This window comes from Syzygium oleosum, unplaced genomic scaffold (genome assembly GCF_021117445.2).
Source record: "Syzygium oleosum isolate NSW1041296 unplaced genomic scaffold, Sole_v2.1 Sole_v2.21, whole genome shotgun sequence".
NCBI lineage: Eukaryota > Viridiplantae > Streptophyta > Magnoliopsida > Myrtales > Myrtaceae > Syzygium > Syzygium oleosum.
The window spans coordinates 5,070,273-5,088,765 of record NW_026607505.1 but is presented as its reverse complement, the minus strand read 5'-3'; the positions used below and the strand labels follow the sequence as shown (position 1 = coordinate 5,088,765).

The 18,493-nt window shown below is 42.6% G+C and overlaps 3 protein-coding genes across 3 annotated transcripts; 1 reads left to right on the top strand and 2 right to left on the bottom strand.

The window, feature by feature from the left end:
• Positions 1-1,003: 1,003 nt before the first annotated feature.
• Positions 1,004-4,479, bottom strand: LOC115671228 (pectinesterase). The gene is made up of 3 exons (XM_030592732.2): positions 4,045-4,479; positions 3,076-3,684; positions 1,004-2,030 (listed from the first exon to the last, which is right to left on the bottom strand). Exons 1-3 carry the CDS (start codon positions 4,355-4,357, stop codon positions 1,360-1,362), a joined length of 1,593 nt encoding a protein of 530 aa, XP_030448592.1. The 5' UTR covers positions 4,358-4,479; the 3' UTR covers positions 1,004-1,359.
• Positions 4,480-10,623: 6,144 nt separating this feature from the next.
• LOC115671280 (putative invertase inhibitor) lies at positions 10,624-11,538 on the top strand. Its single transcript, XM_030592804.2, has one exon. The coding sequence runs from the start codon at positions 10,808-10,810 to the stop codon at positions 11,393-11,395; it is 588 nt and encodes a 195-aa protein (XP_030448664.1). The 5' UTR covers positions 10,624-10,807; the 3' UTR covers positions 11,396-11,538.
• A 203-nt stretch (positions 11,539-11,741) lies between these two features.
• LOC115670953 (putative pectinesterase/pectinesterase inhibitor 45) lies at positions 11,742-14,260 on the bottom strand. The gene is made up of 3 exons (XM_030592368.2): positions 13,161-14,260; positions 12,835-12,995; positions 11,742-12,576 (listed from the first exon to the last, which is right to left on the bottom strand). Exons 1-3 carry the CDS (start codon positions 14,078-14,080, stop codon positions 11,885-11,887), a joined length of 1,773 nt encoding a protein of 590 aa, XP_030448228.1. The 5' UTR covers positions 14,081-14,260; the 3' UTR covers positions 11,742-11,884.
• Positions 14,261-18,493: the final 4,233 nt, after the last annotated feature.

Sequence of the window (18,493 nt, the reverse complement as noted above, 5' to 3'; positions counted from 1 at the left end):
TCGAATGCGGAACTTGCAGTCTTTCTTGGTCAACATGTGTCAGACAAAGAAAGAAATTTATAAGAAACAAATTATTGTTTACACGACCAAAGAAAAGAAGAAGAGAAAGTCTAACCTTGGACTTGTTGACCGAATCATGGAATATCTTCTCCACATTGAGTCGGCCTCTGCGTGTTCTTTTGCTGCGGAATATATATTACAAGGAGAGTCGTGGCAGAAAAGTCTTGAAGCACCGTTTTCAGTGAGTGCCGTGGGAGTGCGAGCAACATTCATAGGTGTCGAGTGCTTGGCATTGGGTTCGTGATTTTGTACGTAAAATTACACTAAAAGTTTAAGTGCTTATAGTGATTAAATTCTTGTGGTAAGAATTTGTGCAATTCCTTCGTGAAATTGAGAAATTATTTCGTGAGGAATTGTGAGTTAAACACTGCGTGAGTTATCGGATGTAATTAGGGTTTGAAAAATACCGAGAGTGTCTAAGTGACTCGAGTGTAATCGTAATCTCCGTTGTATCGCTTGATCTGTAGTGGAATTTCGTGCTACTTTCCCCGTGGACGTAAGTCACTACGACTAAATCACGTAAATTTGGTGTCCGATTTATTTTTCTTATTTTGTCTATTTTATTGTTCGATCGCTTGGCTTCCGCAACATTTCTTTATATAGAGTTTAGATTGTTGTATGTATGAAGTCCATATGCCCAAGCTAAGCTATTACTTGAATCTTATGGTTTGCAATGGGACAAAAGGTGGATGTTGGACGTGGACGCAATACAAATGGACAAAAACTTCACGCTCTTAAGGAATTAAATTAAGTAACTTTATTGTCAATACCGTTTAGCAAAAACTGAAGCAAAGATAGAAAGAATAGGCAAAATGTTCCAAAAGAAAGAGGGCAAGTTGTGGTGTTCATTACTCAAACAAAAGAAAAGCAACACGATTATAGTGTTTTGACACAAGCTCAGCACCAAAGACACTTAAATTCAGGAAAAAAATCGAAGAAGGTGCAATTTACGTGGTTTTATTAGAAATTAGCAAATCAGCTTCATCGATTACAAAGACTGTCTTTCTAACTCTTTTTCTGTTGGCACCCTAAATCTTATAAGCTCACCAGTTCCACATTGAATTCTCTAAGGAACTTCCAAATGATTTTATTCCAGCACGTGAAATCATGTTACACTTTGCTCAATCACAACATCTTAAAGTACACCCTTTTTCTATGCTTAATCGACAAAGCTTAGCAAGTGCCATTGCTGCACTTGTGTTACACATCTTTACATCTTTACTTGTGTTACCCATCTTTACGTCATCAGATTGTCCCAAACTATCACATTGTAACATACTCACATGAAGTTTTTCTTCACTAGAGGCCGGAGGTGAAGGCCACACCGGTTGAAGGCAGCCATGAATTCCCAGAAATCAAGCTCTGGACAGTGAATTTCACGGCTTCTTGAGCCCCAATCAGATGGAAACCAGGCCATTGAACCCTCCCTGAGGTCCCAGCACCGGGTCCCTGATTTGCATACTCTGCAAAATAGAGTGTCCTGAGCACTGAACTTCCATAGCCTGGCCACTCAATCCAGCCCCTAGGAGATAATCCACCATCAATGGTGGATTGCATGACCACTGCCCTAGAATAGTACTTCCATGGCCTGCCTAGGTAGGAGCCACCGGAGTTCGAGGTGATGCGGCATCTCTGGACCGTGAACCCGGTATTCTGGCCCGGGTCGGTGCGCCCGTTGGCAAGGATCACGGTAAAGGCCTTGTTTCCACGATTCCGCACTACCAGCTCGCAGTTCTGGAAGACAGCAGCCGCATTCCCGAAGATGAAATCCACGGTGCCATAGATGTCGCACTCACGGTAGAACTGGCGGAGCACGTGCGCGTACAATGTGTCCTGGTAGCCGGCGATGCTGCACCTATAGAATACTGAGTGATCGGAGGCCACGGTTACGGCGACGGCCTGACGACCTTGGGGCCCCGCCGTGTTCTGGAACCCGATGTCTCGGGCTATGAATCCATCGCCGGTGATTGCTATAAGATCAATGAAGTGGAAGATTGTTATCTTTGAGTGTGAGAAATTAATTGAGTCGATCTAAAATTTTCTGATGATAATGCAAAATATTCAAGAAGTAAAATAATCAGGTTATTTATGCATCGGCTTTATTGATCATGGGAATAATAACTCTAAGAAATTATCATGTTAACTTTTAGATGTTCTTTTTTTGGTGCGACTTTTACTATAGATATCTACTATTTTTTCAATCTTACAATTCTCACAATTTAACTTTTATTTCCCACGCACGCCAAAAACCTTCTAAAAGATATAATTATTGACACTTACAAATTCTATATAATTTCTCCTGGTTTTTTAATTGTCAAACTTATGGAATGAAAGTAAAGTAGAAAATTTGTGAATTAATTTTGACATTTATATTTTGTCTTTACGTTTAGCCTTTGGAATTTTGGTGTTATCTATCGAACACGTCAAATTTCTAATGAAAAAATTGATGTCAACATTTAAAGTAATGTTTAAACAATCTTAGTTAAAATGACCTTTTCTTATGTTGCGGTGTTAAATTCATTTTGAATTTCTCATGAAAGTAAGTTTCTCTTGATATTTACGGTGTGTTTAAATGTTGTCACTTACAGGTTTTTAAAAATTCTGGCCCTTTAACATTATTCTTAGGCTCCACTTCTTTCGCAGGAAATGAATAATTTCGAAAATATTTTCCAAAAAATGATCGCTCGTATTGCTTGAAATAATTAGTCGATGAAAATATATTCAACATCGGCAATAATTTATATATAAAATTTTTCACGAACGATGAAAATATTATTTGCTCAATCATTTTTGCAAACGATACAAGTGATATTTTTTGAAAAATATTTTCCAAATGGTTCACTTTCACGAAAGAAATATACATATATCTCTGTATTTATATATTTCTACATAATGCATATATATGTATGTATGTATGTAGAGAGAGAGAGAGAGAGAGAGAGAGAGAGAGAGAGAGAGAGAGAGAGAGAGAGAGAGAGAGAGAGAGAGAGAGAGAGAGAGAGAGAGAGAGAGAACTGAATGTAGCAGTGCCAGACAAGGAAGCACCCCCAGCGTTACTACTATCACCGGTGATGATCGTAGAATACTTCCCGTCTCCGATCAATGTGATCCCGTCCTTGTTGGCGTGGATCTTTTCCTTGTAAACCCCCGCCTTCACGTAGATCACGAACCGCTCACCCGAAGCGGCCTGGATCGCTTCCGAGACAGTCCTGTAATTCCCTGTGCCATCCTTCGCGACCACCGCGTTTGCCTGCACCTCGGCGCTCTCGAGCAGCCTCCTGTCTTTCTTCGACACCCAGTTCGGAAAATCACGCATTTCGCCGAGGTTCCTGTTCTTGCCGGTCCTCGACGGCTGTCGTCTGTGAGTGATCCGATTGACGAGCGCTAGAGCGTTGCTGGTGAGCTGAGCGAGATAGTCCATCTTCTGGAACAAACGAGTCCCGTGGTCGCTCGAGAGACCGTGAGCATCGAGGCCCCGGGCCGAGTCTTTGCATGATTCTTGAAGAGTCATCGCAGCACTGAGCCACGTCTGGACGTCCCCCTTGTTCTTCCCTGGCTCTTTGAGGGCTTCAAGCGACTGCTCGAGCCTCTTGAGGGAGAGGGTCATGGCATCCTCACAGTAATCTGGATGAACATGGAAAGAGGATTCACGTGAGGACAAGAAAAGTCAAGTGTCGTTCATGTTGATGATAAAGACATGGGAAATGAGCTGCAGTGCAAATTACACAGATTACAGGGCCTTTACATCAGTCATGCACCAGGAGTAATCTAACCACGACAAAACAAATTGTCTGAGATTATAACAAGATCATTTTTAAACACCCCATGTATAAATTCTCTTCCCATCCCCATTGTCATCACTATCGAAACATCATCGAGGACGACTGTCATAAGTAGAGCCCTCAAACAAATCAGAGATAAAGTTCTATCGTGGAATGGAACAATCCTTTTCCCCCAAGTAGTGTAAAAGAAAAGGATACACACCTGTAACAGCTGCTGCATGTTGAGATCCTTGGGTCTCGTGGAGGGAGGCGATCTGGGAAAAGTAGGAAGAAGGAAGCTTGGTCTCGAGGATGGTCTTGTTGACCAGAGCAGAGAGAATGTCAGCTGAACCCGAACCTGCCAAGGTCCGGACGCACAGGGTCGGGTACCTGGTGAGCCCACATTGCTCCTGCACATGCCTCAACTGTTCCTGTCCTTCGACGGCCGCGCCTGCCAGCGACATGGAGGCCCCTCCACACATCACCATGCACACCACCGCCCACAGCACCGTCCACCCACCCCTAATAGTCCCCATGAACGAGAGAGAGAGAGAGAGAGAGAGAGAGATTTGGAGGAGAATGAAGTCGATTAAGTTGTTGAGGAACTGTTACGAGGACTTAATGAGAAGACGAGGGGGTGCTACTTATAGCGAGGGAATCGTGATGCTTATCCCGTTACGACTGTGTCCTTAACCAAAAGAAGCGAGCAAAGCAGAACAGTTATCGAAAAATCACGTGTCGATGCTCTTGCACCATAAAGAGAATGTCCCATTGAATAAAAAAATTTACTCGATTGCGACAATCGAGCCTGAACAGTTCCAGATTCAAGAAAATAATTATTTGTTTAAGCTGTCTTACTCATATTTCGAGTATTTGTTAACTTGAGCGGACTGTGACGGACCACCAAATCATGACCGAGCCTATAGAAAATGGGAGCGATGGATATATATAGATCGTGTGAAAACAAAATTCGCGATGGATCAAGAGTATCGACGTATCGATGAACTCGAGAAGGATTTTTTTTGCCGACCCCACGAAGGAGAAAGAGCATTTTGAGTGTTAGTTTAGGGGTCTATTCTCATGAGCCATGACAAGAGAGTGGAGCTCGGATGTGCATGTCGCTCGGTCCCACACGTGGGGAACGGGCCAGGCATTGGCCCTTGGGGAAACCAACTTGGGTGCGGTGGGCCATGTCAGCTTTTGGGTACCGTTTGTACATACGGACGACGGAGGGAGGAAGGAAGGAAGGAAGGAGAGTTCCTTTCCATCTTTGGGCCCTCCTCTGTTAGGTCAATTTCTCTTGTGGTTATATTGCCGAATATTTCATGTACTTGTTGTTCTTTACATACGGAAAAAAACAAAAGTCTCACATGATAGGGTTTCAACTTAGTTTTCTTGTACTTATTGACCGTCCGAGATCGTCATCGTGCAGGTATTCTTTCGTGTCAAAGGGTTCGATAAGAAGGAGATTGCCCGTGCCCGATCGGTCATGATGAATTAAGGATTTCAAAGTCGAGTACCTTATGGTATACTTTAATTGAAGCGCGTGATAATTGAGTCTTTTCGAGGGGAAAAGTTATGCATTTAATATTGTTTTGTAAAAAGGCTCGTGCTTTCTTCCATCTTCGATTGAAGAGCCGTCTGATCGTTAGTTGTAAATCTGAACATCACCCGCATTTTGTAATCAGTTATTACATAGGAGCGAGGTAACAATTCGTAAAACCTACCAATCAGAAGACATGGTTGGAGGAAATTTCCGCTCATCATAAATGAAGTAACATTCACAGGACGAGATTGACCAAGCCCCTTCTGCTCTTACTTATGTTCTCCTCATCAAAGTACCTGGCATTCAAACCCTACATCTCGATCGTATGAATTTGGGGAGAGAACCCATGGATTGCGCATGCGGTTGTCCAACAGCTTAAATAAAGCTACTAGTGAAAAGACTTCCGTTGCACTCAATAAATGAATTTGAGATATGCGCGCATTGCAATGAAATAACACAACTACTGAAAATCGATCTTTCCAATCACACTAAATCGAGATACAAATTTCGTATCGAGATCTTTGAAAACGACTCCACTCGGAAGAGAATCGTCTCGAGAAATCGAGGCTGCCGGCGGTTAGGCGGGCTTTCCGCGATGTCCTTTTGATCGGATCGACAAGTTCGCACGGAACGTTAGCACGAATCGAGCGAACATAGCGTTGGCATTTGTCATTGTGGAGATGCTTGATATTACCTTAATTACTAAATTTTCCAATCGCGCGCCGTCCCCAAGACGTTGTGCCTTTTCAGGTCATGTTTCAGTGGAAAATGTGGTCCTGTTCTTGTTTTTGGATGAACTCAGTTTCGCTTTCAATGTCAATTCTAGTGCAAATTAGCCTCCGCGGAGTCCAAACTTCCACGAACGCAATTTATTCATGTACCCGTATTGTTTTTCTTAAATTTTGGACATTGACCTTCGATCGACCTGTTCGGCAGATCCTTAAATTTCACTAGAAGAAACTATACACAACCAAAGTTACATTGGACAGAAAAACTTGCGTCTATGCTAACCCTAATTGTCCAACCATTTATCAAATCGTGCCCACGAGGGAAAATTGTCCAAAAAGTACTAAACCAATTGTGTGGCAGCCAATTCAGTTATAAACATTTCAACGATTTTTCTAATTTAGTCCCAAGTTTTTCAATTGTGCTAATTTAGTTCTAAACATTTTGAAGATTTGCCAATTTAATCCTAAATCTATTATTTGGATATTTGGCCGGAAAGACTACATTGGCAAATCGTCAAAAGGTTTAGGACTAGACTAGCAAATCATCAAAAGGTTTAGAACTAAATTATCACAATTGAAAGGTTTATGACTAAATTGGCAAATCGTTATAAGATTTAGAACTAAATTGACACAATGGAAAGGTTTAGGACTGAATTGGCCCTTATATAATAAGTTTAGGACTTTCTGGATAATTTTCCTGGGCTCATGGGGACCATACCATATAATTACTTCATGAAAGCATTTTCGATTATCCAATATCCACGATCATCACCCCTTTTTACATGAAAGTTGATCTCCCTCGCTATCTGTAGGGATTGGAAGTCCACCTGCGTGAAAACGATTACGTTCCAAAGCTACTTTCAGCGCGAGGAGATGGACTGCACAGAGAGGAGAGAAAGCAAGATGGCCATGGTTCAATGAAGTGAATCATCGTGTGTTCTTCAGGAGTCGGAAAGTTATGAGGCTTATGAAGAGGGGAAGAGAGAGGAAAAGGCCAAGAAAAGGTGACTTTTGGTGGACTAGAAATGGGGGGTTCGTGATGCGTTTTGCGACCCCAGCCTCCATTTTCCATGTCTTGTCGATCCAGAGCTATCTATTTGTCACGTTCATGCGGGAATCTTTGGTCCACATAATTTTTGGATGAAATTATGTTCTTCTATAAATCACTATCGTATATAACAATCATTCCGAGATGAGAATTTCGAAACCCTAATTTCTATTTTTTTCGAAAGAAGGACGCCACTGCCGACGATATAGTGATCTCCGTCGACTTCGGCAAAACCGCTCTGTTACGACGTGGTGAGCACGGTGTGCTAACTTGAGGAGAGAGCCACCGAAATAGTTTGGAGCCTGCTCCTTTTGAAGGAAAAAATTGTCCAAAAAGTCATAAACCTATTGCACTTTTACCAATTCAGCCCTAAACCTTTTAATTGTATCAATTGAGTTATAAACCTTTTTACGTTTTATCAATTGAGTCTATCCGACCAATTTTGGCAAAAAATCGCTGATGTGGACGCTGGTGCTGACATAGACAATTTTAATAATTTATTAATATATTTTTCGAATTTTTTATTATTATTTTCCTTTTTCCACTAACTATGGCCGGCGAGATGCGAGGACCGACACCTCGACACCTTCACTTGTGGTCAACGAGGGCCAGCAACGCCCTCGCTTGGGCTGGGCGAGGGTGCTAGCCCTCGCTTATGGCCGATGATGGTTAGCCGACGACCTTGCCGGCCACAGTTGGGAAAAAATATATATATTCGAAAAACATTATTAAAAGTGTCCACGTAATGCCGACCATGCCACATTAGCGATTTCTGCTCGAAATTGGTCAGGGGGACTCAATTGGCAAAACGTGAAAATGTTTAGGACTCAATTGATACAATTAAAAGGTTTATGACTGAATTGACAAAAGTGCAATAGGTGGATAAATTTTTGGGTAATTTTCCCCCTTTTGAGTAATGCACCTAGTTACTCGGATGGGTGATCCACGATCCATACACAAACTCACTATATATTCCGGGAGGGATATGAACTGTTCGCATAGCTACAAACGATTGGAAGGAAGAATTGAAAGCTGCGGATGGTTTTTGTGGAATCAGTGGGATTTTTTCCCTTTTCGAATCTTTTGGGGGGCCATTCTTTCAGTGGGATCTAAAGAAGTGCCGATCGGTTGTCGCAATCGACGTGTCAAAAGTTGAGAAAAAAGAACTGCACGCCGAGGCTTAATTAGTGAGCACCAACGCAGTGTCGTTGCACTTGCTATCTCGTTCATGGTTTTCCGGGGGACACAAGAACATGGAAAAGGCAATTCAAGAAGGACACTAACGTATGGATCAATCCTGATCCAAGATATAATTGCTGTTAAGGCTAACCTTTTCGAACGGATCAATCTCGATCCATGATATAATTGCTGTTAAGGCTAACCTTTTCGAACGTTTTTGTCCGTCGGAGGTCTCCATCCCAATAAGTTCAAGTCATTGGATGTAGTGACATGCGTAGTTTGTACATCCTAATGATTCATTTATTGTTAACATTCGATGTAAGATATTGCAAGGCATTCTATGTGTACGGGCAAGATATACAAACACTGCATGTTCCTTGTTCGCCATGCTATCCGCTTGTTGTTTTGTTGTAATTTTCGAGTTTCGTCCTTATACCTGCTTAATTATGGAAAAAAGCTTTGTTGTCTCTCAATACGTATGTCATGAAATCGATGTAACGCACTGTACATGGCCAAGGAAATTAGAAGGAAAAAAAAAGTTAAATCGTTCTTGCTACAAGCTGATGGCACGTAACCACGTACTGTCGGCTAGGTAGGTCACTGGATGAAAGTTTGACGTACATACGTTTGATCTGTCCAAGAATCACCAAGGCAAAATAGGAGAAAAACTGGCGACCGAAAAGTGTCAAAAAGTTCGACCAAAAAAAAAAAAAGCCAAAAAGGGAGAGAAAAAGGGCGGTATTGCTTGCCTAACACTAAGATATATTATTCCAACTATAGACTAATAATTATCTTAGAAAGACTAATCATTCTCTTTTTGTTTGGCTCCTGCGAACAAAATCAATGATATCGATGGAGAAACTCGGGACCCCCACGATATATTGCACAAGAAAAGGGCAAGAATAGCAACCACGAATCTAATGTCACCCAAATTATCATCTCCCACTCATCTAATCCTTTTGTACTTTGAATCTGAGATCCTAATCAAGAATCCTAAATAGTACTCCCAATAATCTATTTATAGACCCCACCTAAGAAAAGGGCTTAAGAGGGATAAGAACGGGCGATTACCTATTAATTACCGTCAAATCACCATTAAGATTGCATTAGCATGAGTAAGTCATCATAATTTCGAGTCCTCCAATGAAAAAATTCCACTTTTCTAACAAGGTACTTGGACTTGGGCCGACCGCTATACTAAGTCCTTTTAGGAAACATGTTATTGTGCAATTTGAATATACGATATTGTTATGCTAACTAAGGCTCATGTAAAGGAAGCTGTCTAACTAGAGTCGCATATGTACTGCTTTCATATTCTTTTGCGCCTCGTCTTTTTGACCTCCTATTGAAAAGCATCATAGAAAAAGTTAGGACCTTCTCATTCAGAACTTTATTTATTGTGAAAAGGGCGCATCAAGATTGCAAAAAAATTGATGAAAAGCAAAGGATTGCGGTCGAGAACGTGGACACTCAACTCCTCCAACTTCATGTCCTGTAATTGTTTGTTACATGCATATCATAGGGTGATAATCACCGTTCTATACACTCAGCTAGCCTCATGATCCGCGTCTAGCTAAATTGATATATACAGCATGGGGCTTGAACCCTCAAGGGACGGCAAAGGAGCTGCAGGCCATGATCTAGGGTTTTCTCCAAGAAAACTTGCCCTGAAATATATGTCATTCTCACATATTAAACTCAGATAAAGGTCCAACATCGAGCCTATTTATTTTCCTAACAATAATTTTCACGAATGTAAGGTTTCCTATTAGCAAACCTAAATAAAGTTGTCATTTCTTTTGTCCCACCATGTATGGCCGAGGGAAAAGAAGAGATGGCATCGTATATAGCATGACTTCGTTGTAATGATGCATCCTTCCTTTGATAAAACATTGGAAGATGATCCTCATTATCAATTTGTACGCTTCTTTTGTATGTTTTAATTCAGATATACAGATGGAAAAGCACACCTTTGATGCTTTTATATATAGCTTTGCATGCTAATGCTATCTGCATATGCACCAGACCACCTTGAAGCCATCTCCAAAGGCAAGCGCAAGGCAGCTTTTGGGCCTTCTCTTCAACCGCACGCATGGGAAAAGAAAAAAGAAAACAAAGGAAGAGAGCAAGCAGCAAAACAGGAAAAGAAGAAGAAGATGGATTCCACGTCAAGCAACACAGGAGGTTAATAGAAAGAAAAACTACATCATATGCACACATACTCATGATGGCCCAAAGGACTTAATGGTCCAACAGTACCTGAAAATTCATGGTTACCTTTTACTTTTAGTGAGATCTAAAACAAGAGTCTCACTGTTTTTAGTTGCTTGTGGTTGGCTCGTTGCAGGGAAGCAAGCTTTAAAAGAATAGCTCTAAAGGCAACGGGGACGACATCCCTCGTGTGCGCTAATTATATCCTCCATCTCGCATATTCCACTTATATGTAGAGAAGGAGGCAAAATCAAAACCCTAGCTATAGAGAGAGATGGCTTCAGGTATTTCTTCCTCAAAAAAAGCATTCTTGTTCATCGTAATCACGATCGCCATCATCGACTTTGCACTCCGGGCTTCCTCAGCGATCGCCGCAGACGACAGCAGTCCAAATGGTGGAGACCTGGTGTCGGCAGCCTGCAGTCACGCTTTGTACTTCGACATTTGCGTAGCTTCACTCCGATCCGACCCTCGCACCAACACGACAGTCGATCTCGCAGGGCTCGCCACCATTGCGCTGGACCAGAGCATCACCCATGGTGAGCGAACCTTGTCGGTCATCGTCGATTCACTGAGGGCCAATGGTTCTTCCACTGACAATCACTCCGTATTGAGATGCTTGAGCGACTGTGAGGAGGAATACTACAATGCCGTCGAGAGTCTCAAGGAGTCGGCGCAGGCCATGAAGGAGAGGGAGTTTGACACGGTGAACTTGCTCGTGTCGGCTGCCATGACAGACTCCGACACGTGCGAGGATGGGTTGAAGGAGATGGCGATCCACGACTCTCCATTGAGCGAGAGAAATGAGCGGTTTTTCAAGCTGTGCAGTAACTTTCTGGCGATTTCAAGGCTTTTGATTTGATCCATTATGTCATCTTATCTTTAATTTGCTCGAACCTATAAGTTTACAACGTGTAAGAACTATATTTGCCTGGTAATCTGGTGTTCATATATAGTAAATGATGGTCTAAATTCACATTTTCCTGCTAATGTTAGCGGTTATACTGGTCAATCCCCGTGATATTGCCTGCTAATTTGTTGTTCAAAAAGTCAGTGCTCGGAATTATGAATGATAGATGATTTGAAACTAGATGACAGATCAAAGGCCTACGCAAATTTCTCTCTAATTTTCTCCACAAAAGGCATCATCAATTGTTCTAACAAATTGCATCGATAAGTTCCTAGCGCGATCAATCAACGACAGAAGATAATATAAAAGCCCAGGATTTTCACATTGTAGAGTCTCTACCAATGAAGTATGAGTTTGTTTTCCTCCGTCTGCAAAAGAATCCATTTCAGTGATCACTTTCCCTGCACAATCCACACTCATCGGTCTGATACTCGGAGAGACTCAGTAATACAGGCCGAAGTGAATAGGGACACCGGCTTGCTTGACCCAATCCGCATCAAGGAAAGTCCCGACAGTGAACTTGGCCGCATCCTGCTTATTGATCCTCTTGTAACCGGGCCACTTCACTCGGGCCTCGAGCTTTGCGCCCGGTCCCTTGTTGTTGAACTCCGTGTAGTACAGGGTCTTGAGCGCAAACTCACCCTCCCATGGCAGCCAGCCTGCCGGATCAATGAAGTCCCCGATTGTTGACTCCATGATGATGGTCCTCGAGAACTCCTTCCAGGGCCGGCCCAGGTAGGTCCGGATCTTGGACTTGACGGGGATGAGTTTCTTGTCGGCTGTTATGCGGCAGTTCTGGAGGACAACCCCCGTGGTCTCACGCCTGTCGTAACGCCCTTGCGCCGTGACGATGTTCTGCTGGTTGTCTAGAGGCTTGCGCACCACGATGAGGCAGTTCTGGAAGACGGCGGTGGCATCCCCAAAGATGAAGTCGACTGTGCCGGCAATCACGCAGCTGCGGTAGAACTGGCGGTGGGTCTGCACGTACAGGGTGTCCTGGTACCCCTCGAACCTACAGTTGAGGAAGATGGCGCGGTCTGACTGGACTCGGATGGCCACCGCCTGGTGCTTCTCTGGGCCCGCCGTGTTCCTGAACCCCATAGCCTTGGCCATAAAGCCCTCTCCAAGAGCAGCTGTCATAACAATGAACATAGTCAAATTTTATTCGCATAAGCGTGCGCCCGCTAAGAGTATGACAGAATCCTAGAGTTTCAAAAATTTTCCTAAATCTCATCTGAGGACTAGTAAGTGAAGTACTTTGTCACCTATGACATTGACGAGGCTGTAGAAATTGGTAAATAGACCAAATAATACAATGCAAGCGAAAATTCCTAGATTCATGGAGATATAGGACAGCATTTGTGACCAGTAGCCAAGTTATAGATGCATACTGAAACTCGCGGTCTGGAAAGTCCTGACTCCATCTACAAAGTTCTTGTTGCCGGTAACAATCGTCTTCCGCGACCCATCCCCGTACATGGTCACGTTAACCATCTTTTTTGTCACGGTGATGTACTCATCGTAAACTCCTTCTTTGACGTAGATGACATATCTGCATTATAGAACCGAATGAGTCAATCTCCAGAAAGCATTACCCAGCCAGGAGAGACTTCGAATGTTGAAGAGAGTAAGGTTCAACAGAAGGATATTCATTAGAAAAGCCAGCTCGATTCGACACGATTGAAACGGGAAGTAGCATTTAAGAATTATTAGTTACCTTCCGGTGTGCTTCTCTGGCATCGCCGCCAATGCCTCAGAGATAGTCCTGAATTTCCCGCTGCCGTCCTTTGCCACAACAACATTCGGAGTCAATTTCGCACCATTATTGCCCTTCAACATCCTCCTCTCCTCTTGATTCATCCATCTGGGAAGCCCATCCTCATCCGCAGCTGCCAGCCCCGACGCCTCCTTCTCAAGGAGGTGTCGCGTAGCTCCTGGAATTTGGAACGTGGAAAGGAACGACGACACCTCCGAGATGATGGCAAGGGAATTGCTGGTGAGTTCCTCGGCGATCTTCATTGTCTTCTGCATTTCGGTCTTCAGTTTACCGTCGGGGAACCCATCCACGCACGCGTGCTGGTAGGACATCACGGCGCTCAACCAATTGTTCAAGTCCGGGGTCTTGGAGGAGAACTTTCCTATACTGTCGCCGAGGTTGTTCACAGAGAAGCCCAGCTCTTCCATGGCATCCTCCAGCAGGTGCTTGCAGTCCTCAAATGCGGCCTTCTCTTGCGGGGTATTGAACTCGAACTGCCTCGTCTTGTTGAAGGCCTCCTCGACCTCGTCGAAGGCGGCCCCGATCGCCACCTTGAGGAGGTCCTTGGGCTGGGTCAAGTTCGCGTTGGACTTCACGGCCTTTTCGAAGGTGTTCGTGCAAGTTTCCTGGTAATCCGTCGAGGAGCATATCATCTTTATCATCTTTTGGGAGTGGGAAATCTGACTAACCGGCTCGGCCGGGGTCGCGCCGGCGGCGCTGCCGCCCCCGCCCGACCTCTGCACGACGGCGATGACGAGGCCGGCCACGACCCCGGCGAGGGCGAGAGACGAGACCACCGCGATCGCGATCCGTTTCCTCATCTTCTGCTGCCTCTCGGCCCGTCGCCGCTCCGACAAGTGATCGAAGTCCTGGAACGCCATCTTTTCACCTCCTCCTTTATCTCTTTATCTTCGCGATAATTCCCTTTTCGAGAGGCGGGGAAGGTTTCTCTGATCTCCCTGCCTTAGAGGAAAAGCTAAGGCAGAGAGAGCAAGGCAAGCCGCGCAAAGGTTTAATGGCGTCCGGGGGAGTTTCAGGATCAAGCTGCTGCCTCGTCCTTAATTTAGGCTAATCTTGTAATGTCTGGTTCTTTGAGACATTGCCGCACGATGAGGTCTCTGGACAGGAGGGCTTTTAGGGTGGTCTTGGCGGATTCAAAAGTTCGTTAAGGGGTGTGACTGGAAATGGCCGGACAGAGAGTTCGTTGCTGTCGTCAAACTGTTTTTTTTTTTTCCCGCGAGTTCTCTCCGGCCTCTGCTAATTTGGTCAAACGTAAGACAACACACGGGCCTGCGCTGACTACCCGGAAACCATGCAATGGATCGGACACGAAACACAAAAAACCAAATTTTGACCCCTCTTTTTGTCAGCAATTGATTTTTAGCTAAGCACTTCTTTCTTAACAAAACAAATCCTTTTGACGATTAGCCTGGACTGAAAATGATCGGTTAACGCAAATCATTTACGGTCAGAGAAATCGCGCACTTTTAAAGTTAAGAAAATGAATTCTCTAAGCTGGAAAAAGGGGAACATTTTCCTGGGAAATGAAATTTTGGCTTAGTTTGTTTTCGCGAAAAAGAGATGATTTTTGAAAATATTTTCCTAAATGTGATCGGTTGTGTCACTTATAAAAATTAAGGAACGGAAAATATTTTTATTATCTACGAAAATATTTAGATACATATTATTGTCGATAATGAAAATATTTGTCATTTGACTAATTATTTCAAGCAATACAAGTGATCATTTTTTAGAAAATATTTTTCAAATTATTTACTTTGCGCGAAACAAACGAAGATGATGATAAGATGATGATATATCACAGTCCTTTTTTCTTCCCCAAAATATTTTCAAATAGTTTTTTTTGTAAATGCTCTATCAATGGGCAAAAGGATGAATTAATAATTCTATCTTATCTCTAATCTATTCTAATTTTTAAACTTCGAATCTGTTCTCTCTTGTGATAACCTTACCAAAAAAAAAATTTCAAATCTCGAAATGTTCTTCTCTTTCCTTGTATATGTCTATAACCTCACCATATTATGTCAATAATTCTTTCCATTAAATAATAATTCAAATATTTTCTACAAAATGATTGTACAAAAACTTACACGCAACGCATGTGCGCTTTCGCTATTAATAATGATGCAAAGTAACTATTCTCGAGCATCTCATACACTTTGGTTACAACTGAGTAAAATCTTTGTGACGGCCCAAGCCAAACGGCGGAGCACGGAGAGGAGGGATGGCGGTGCGTCCGCGCCACTACCCCGAACGTGCGCAGGGAAGTGGGGTACCTCTCCTATCCCACATCGCCTAGGGAAGGAGCCTTAGGCTTGCTTATAAGGCTTGAGGAGCCTTAACCCAGTACGACGCATTTTAAATCCGTGAGGGCTCCGGCCCAAAGCAGACAATATCATGCTAAGGTGGGTCCTTGGGTCGTTACAATCTTATTCAAATTTCAGAAAATAAAGAAACAAAAATACGTGCGAATTTACATGTTGACATTTGAGTGTTGTGAAAATTTCGTGATTGTCAAATTTAAAACAAGTTAAAGCAGGTGGGTTGCAAAATTTAAATTTAGTAAAAACTAAAAGTCAATCAAGACAAGCCCCCTAATTAGTTTGATGTTCTATTTTTTCAGCGATTCTTTGTGCAGACAATAAACGTCTAAATCGGAGGCCGTTTGGTTAAGTTTGCGGAATCGTTTTCATTTATTTTTTGAGTGAAAACGAATAGTTTTTCACATGAAATCGCCATTTAGATGACTTCACATAAAATCGGTTAGTTTTAAAAAATAAAAACTAACAAAATCTATAAACGAATATAAAGATGAATATATCCAAACTGTTAAAATATGTATCGAATTTGAGCCAGAAACGAAAATCTGAATATTCCGAATTGATATTTTATGGGAAGGATTTTGGATTATGGAAGATGCAGATTGAGAATCATATATGTCAGATGAAACTACACTTGCCCCTATCTGGGGAGAAGCCAGAGACGATAAAGCAAGCTAGCTGGGAATTGCTGGATAGACGAGCTTTGAGTGTTATTCGGCTGAAGTTGGCTCGTAACGTCGCATTTAACATCGTGAAAGAGAAGACCACTGCGGGTTTAATGAAAGCCCTGTCGGACATGTACAAGAAGCCCTCTACAATCAACAAAGTCTACTTGATGCGATGTCTGTTTAATTTAAAGATGAGCAAATGTGCGTCAGTTGTTGATCATATCAATGAATTCAATGTGATCGTTAGTAAATTGAATTCAGTTGATATTGACTTTGAAGATGAGGTACGTGCTTTGATTCTATTATCCTCATTGCCTGATAGTTGGAATACTACTTTTATTGCTGCTAGCAATTCCTCTCGGTCAACAAGTTTGACGTTTGATGGTGTTCGAGATTTAATTCTGAGTGAGGACATTTGTAGAAGAGAATCTGGCGAACATGTATCTGCTGCTTTAGTAGGTGAAAATAGAAGAAGAGCCGGTACACATGTTAGCAGAAGTAGTATGAACTCAAATAGACCTAGTCAGTCTAGGACTGGTGGTGTTGTCTGTTGGAGTTGTGGCAAGAGAGGGCATCTTAGAAGGGATTGCCTTAAACTGAAAAACGACAAGAGTAAAGGAATTAGAATTGATTTTGCGGATGATGTTGCAGTTATATCATATAGTAATTCGGATAGTGCTGATTATATCATGTCTGTCACTGATAATTCGTCATTTGGCAGATGGATTATAGATTATGGTTGTTCTTTTTACGCTACACTAAATAGGAACTTGTTTACTACTTATCAGTGAACATATGGTAGTAAAGTGCATTTGGGGAACAACGTTGAGTGCGATGTTGTAGGTGTTGATGATGTTAGAATCAAAATACATGATGGTATTGTGAGGACATTGACTGAAGTGAGGCATGTTTCAGAGTTGAAGAAAAATCTAATTTCCTTTAGTGCCCTAGATTCAGCTGGGTGTCGATATTCTTCTAAATGTGGAATTCTGAAAATTGTTGGAGGTGTCTTGGTGATAATGAAAGGAATCAAGCACAATGGCCTGTATGAGTTTCAAGATGAGACAGTGATAGAATTCACCATGGAGACGTCAAATGCATCGGTTCGAGAGTCTGAATTGTGGTTTATGCTTTTGGGGCACATTAGCGAGAGAAGCTTGAAGGTTCTAAGTGAAAGAAATTTGCTATGTGGTTATGTTGCTAATGAACTGAATATATGCAGGTGCTGTGATTTAAGTACAATTATCAGAGAAACCACGAATATTGCAGAATTAATTCACTTGGATATTTACAGGTTGTCGCGATTTCCTTCGAGGAAGAGTGCCAGATTTATGTTAACAGTTGTTGATGATTACTCGAGGAAGACGTGGGTGTTTGTGCTTAGGCATAAGTTTGATGCTGTTGTCAAGATCAAGCAGTTGAGAGCTTTGATCGAAAAGGAGACTGGGAAAACGATCATGCATATGTGGACTGACAGTAGTATGGAGTTTTGCTCGAAGCTATTAAACGAATTATGCATGAAGGAAGGCATAGTGAAATACCGCACTAGTGCCAATGAACCACAACATGTTGCAGAATTAATGAGCAGAACATTACTAGAGACGGCCCATAAAATGATCTCTAGTGCTGGTATGGCTAGGAGATTCCTGGCGGATGCACTTAGTACGGCGAGCTACCTGAAAAATAGATCCCCATCAACTACGATTGGATATCGGACTCCCGAAAAAGTGTGGTCAGGTAACGTTACTGATTATTTTGTTCTTAGAATATTTGGTTGCCCATGTTATATTCAAGTTAGTGATGGAAAGCTCAATGGAAGGGCAATGAAGTGCATGTTCCTAGGTTATGCACAAGGTGAGCGGAGCTATAAGTTGTGGTGCCTGGAATTAAATTCACATGTTGTCAGTAGAGAAGTTACATTTGACGAGTCTCTAGTACTTTTGGGTAGGAATGTATGTGGCAGTGTTCATACGGATCTAAACGGTGTTCAGCTTGAGGTGGATTTATAACCAGAAACTCCTGAGGTAGCGAGTACTAATGAAGTAATTGACACAGATGGTGCTTATAGCGAGGTGGAGCATGTAAAGCCAATAGTTACTGTAATTGCTGAAATTGACAAGGCACGTATTCGATCTTCTGATAGATATGGATGCAATGATGGTTTTGCTTTATCTGCGGCTGAGGAGGTTATATCGGAGAATCCTTGGGGAGTAGTTAAAGGTGCATGAGGAGTTGGTGTTCAGATGAGGTCCACGGCTATGGCGAAGTTCAAGCGAGGCTTGCT

Excerpts from the sequence above, each read along its gene's own strand:
- LOC115671228 (XM_030592732.2), bottom strand. The coding sequence starts at position 4,357 with ATGGGGACTATTAGGGGTGGGTGGACGGTGCTGTGGGCGGTGGTGTGC. Across the intron at positions 3,685-4,044 it reads ACATGCAGCAGCTGTTACAG|ATTACTGTGAGGATGCCATG; the intron begins GTGTGTATCCTT and ends ATGTTCATCCAG. Across the intron at positions 2,031-3,075 it reads GTCTGGCACTGCTACATTCA|CAATCACCGGCGATGGATTC; the intron begins GTTCTCTCTCTC and ends TTGATCTTATAG.
- LOC115671280 (XM_030592804.2), top strand. The coding sequence starts at position 10,808 with ATGGCTTCAGGTATTTCTTCCTCAAAAAAAGCATTCTTGTTCATCGTA.
- LOC115670953 (XM_030592368.2), bottom strand. The coding sequence starts at position 14,080 with ATGGCGTTCCAGGACTTCGATCACTTGTCGGAGCGGCGACGGGCCGAG. Across the intron at positions 12,996-13,160 it reads CCAGAGAAGCACACCGGAAG|ATATGTCATCTACGTCAAAG; the intron begins GTAACTAATAAT and ends TCTATAATGCAG. Across the intron at positions 12,577-12,834 it reads TTTCCAGACCGCGAGTTTCA|CTGCTCTTGGAGAGGGCTTT; the intron begins GTATGCATCTAT and ends TTGTTATGACAG.